Source organism: Palaemon carinicauda, chromosome 20, assembly GCF_036898095.1.
Source record: "Palaemon carinicauda isolate YSFRI2023 chromosome 20, ASM3689809v2, whole genome shotgun sequence".
Classification (NCBI taxonomy): Eukaryota; Metazoa; Arthropoda; class Malacostraca; order Decapoda; family Palaemonidae; genus Palaemon; species Palaemon carinicauda.
In genome coordinates this window covers 21,895,608-21,898,107 of record NC_090744.1, presented here as the reverse complement: position 1 = coordinate 21,898,107, position 2,500 = coordinate 21,895,608, and the positions used below count along the sequence as shown (strand labels likewise).

The 2,500-nt window shown below is 41.4% G+C and overlaps 1 protein-coding gene across 1 annotated transcript in view; it reads left to right on the top strand.

Moving 5' to 3' along the window:
* The window catches only part of LOC137659686 (uncharacterized), a 72,595-nt gene that overhangs the window by 46,581 nt on the left and 23,514 nt on the right, over window positions 1-2,500 (top strand). Inside the window, 1 exon segment of the mRNA XM_068394510.1 lies at window positions 185-299. Coding sequence (XP_068250611.1) covers window positions 185-299 — 115 coding nt within the window.

Below are 2,500 nucleotides of genomic sequence, written 5' to 3'. Positions count from 1 at the left end.
CTAAAAGAAATGGACTATAGTGTTGCTTCTAATTCTTAAAGATCTTATCAAAAATAACAACAACAGCTAGACAGCCAAACTGCCTGCATGCCATGAGCAGTAATATCCAATGTAACCTTTCATTATCATTATTATTATTATTATTATTATTATTATTATTAATATTATTATTATTGATTTTCAGCTGAAATGTTGTGGTCTGAGTCAAGTCCATCCCGAGTGTTTCCCAATTCTCGAAGGAGGTCAGTGCTGGGAATATGCTAGGACCGCGGCCGCTACAACTACCGACTGCGCTCTCGGTGGGTACAACTGTATATATATATGTATATATATATATATATATATATACATATATATATACATATATATATATATATATATATATGTATATATATAGTTATTTATTTATATTTAATCCGGATTTAAGAACGAAATCAAAATTTTGAGTGTTAGTCTATTATAAAAGTTCATGAAAAATTCAATCGTATCTAAACGAACAAAAATAAGCATCAGTATGATATAGTCTTAAACTAAGTGAAAATAGATTATCTATTTAGTTACCTGGAAAATTATCCCCTTCCCTTCCCACTCCCCCTCTCCTTCCTCCCATTTTCCCCTTCCCCTTTCCGCTTCCCCTCTCACCCCCCTTCCCTTTCCCCTTCGCCTCTCCTTCCCCTTCCCTTCCTACTCTCCCTCTCCTTCCTCCCCTTTTCCCCTTCCCCTTTCCCCTCCCCCTCCCACTCCCCTTACCTTTCCCTTTTCCTTCCCCTCCCCTTCCCTCCTCTCCTTCCCCTTCCTCCCTTTCCTTACCTTTCCCCTTCCTCCCTTTCCCTCCCTCCCACTCCCCTTCCCCTCCCCTTCCCCTCCCCTTCCCTCCTCTACTTCCCCTTCCTCCCTTTCCTTCCCTTTTCCCTCCCCCTCTCCCCCTTTCCACTTCCCCTCCTTCCTCCACTCTACTTTCCCTCCCCTTCCCATACCCCTCCCATTCCCTCCTCTCCTTCTTCCCCTTCCCTCCCCTGTCCCTCCCCCTCTCCTTTTTCCCCTTCCCTCCAATTTCCCTCCCCTTCCCCCTCCCTATCACCCTCCCCCTTCCTATCACCCTTCCCCTCCCCATCCCCTTCTCCTCCCCTCTCTTTCCCCTTCCCCTCCCCCAAAATATCAACATCACCGACCTCCGATATCCCAGAGATAAGATGTTCTTCAACTCACACTTTGAAATGACAATGACACCGCCTACTTGTCAGGCGAAGGATGTCTGTGTTCGTCGGTCTGTCACGCTTCTGTGAAGGCTGCCGTGTCCTTTTCTTTTGCCGTACTTTGACAAAACAGTGAAAGGAGGTCGTAAGAAGGAGGTTGCTTTGTCAACTGTCATTGCTAAAGGAAACAATAACAGCGTAAATAAACAACATTTAACGAGAGAATGTTCTCGCGTTTTTTTTTTATTAATACAAGATATGTCTGAGGCCTTTGTCTTGCAGTGGACTATAAACGTCAGCATTTGTCGTTGTTGTTGTTATTGTTGTTGTTGTTGAGAAATTTGACCAAACAATAGAACAGCGTTTGAGAAATTAGATACCGGAGGAAATAACAGTCAAAAGGAAAAGGGTGGAAATTGCAAGATAAACATGAATGTTGCTAAGGAAGGAAATTTGCAATGATTACAGTCTTTTGTGCAAGTTGCGCCGTCAGCAGTAGGCTAATAACCCTTTTCCTCCTTATGGCGGAAAAGGTCCCCTTTTCAAGAGGACTAATGGAGGAAAGGCCCTTTTTCAAGAGGACTTATGGAGGAAAGGCCCTTTTTCAAGAGTTATTGGGGAAAAGGTCCTTTATCAAGAAGACATATTGGGATACGATCCTTTTTTTAAAGGGTTCACGGCGAAAAAAAAAAAAAAAAAACTTTTTTTCAAGATGCCTTTTAGAAAAGAGACCCTTTTTTAAGGGGGCTTATGGGGAAAAAGGACCTTTTTCAAGAGGGCTTATAGGGAAAAGCCCCATTTTTAAGGGGGCTTATAGGGAAAAGCCCCGCTTTTCAAGAGAGTTTACGGGAAAAGCCCCATTTTTCAAGAGGGCTTATAGGGAAAGCGCCCTTTTTCAAGAGGGCTTATAGGGAAAAGCCCCATTTTTTCAAGAGGGCTTATAGGGAAAAGCCCCATTTTTCAAAAGGGCTAATAGGGAAAAGCCCCATTCTTCAAGAGAGTTTACGGGAAAAGCGCCCTTTTTCAAGAGGGCTTATGGAGGAAAAAGCCCATTTTTTATGAGGGGTAACAATTTAAGAGTCCCTTTTCAATAAGGCTTATAGGGGAAACGACCTTTTTTTAAAAGGGCTTACGGAAGGAAAAAAAAAAAGACCCTTCTTCAAGAGAGTCTTCCAACTTAAAAAAAAAAAAAAAAAAAAAAAAAAAAAACCATCATTCGTTTCCCTTTTTAATAGAAACCTCATAAAATGATGTTGCAATTTTGCAATAAGAAAATCTATATATTCTTATAATTTTTTTTTATC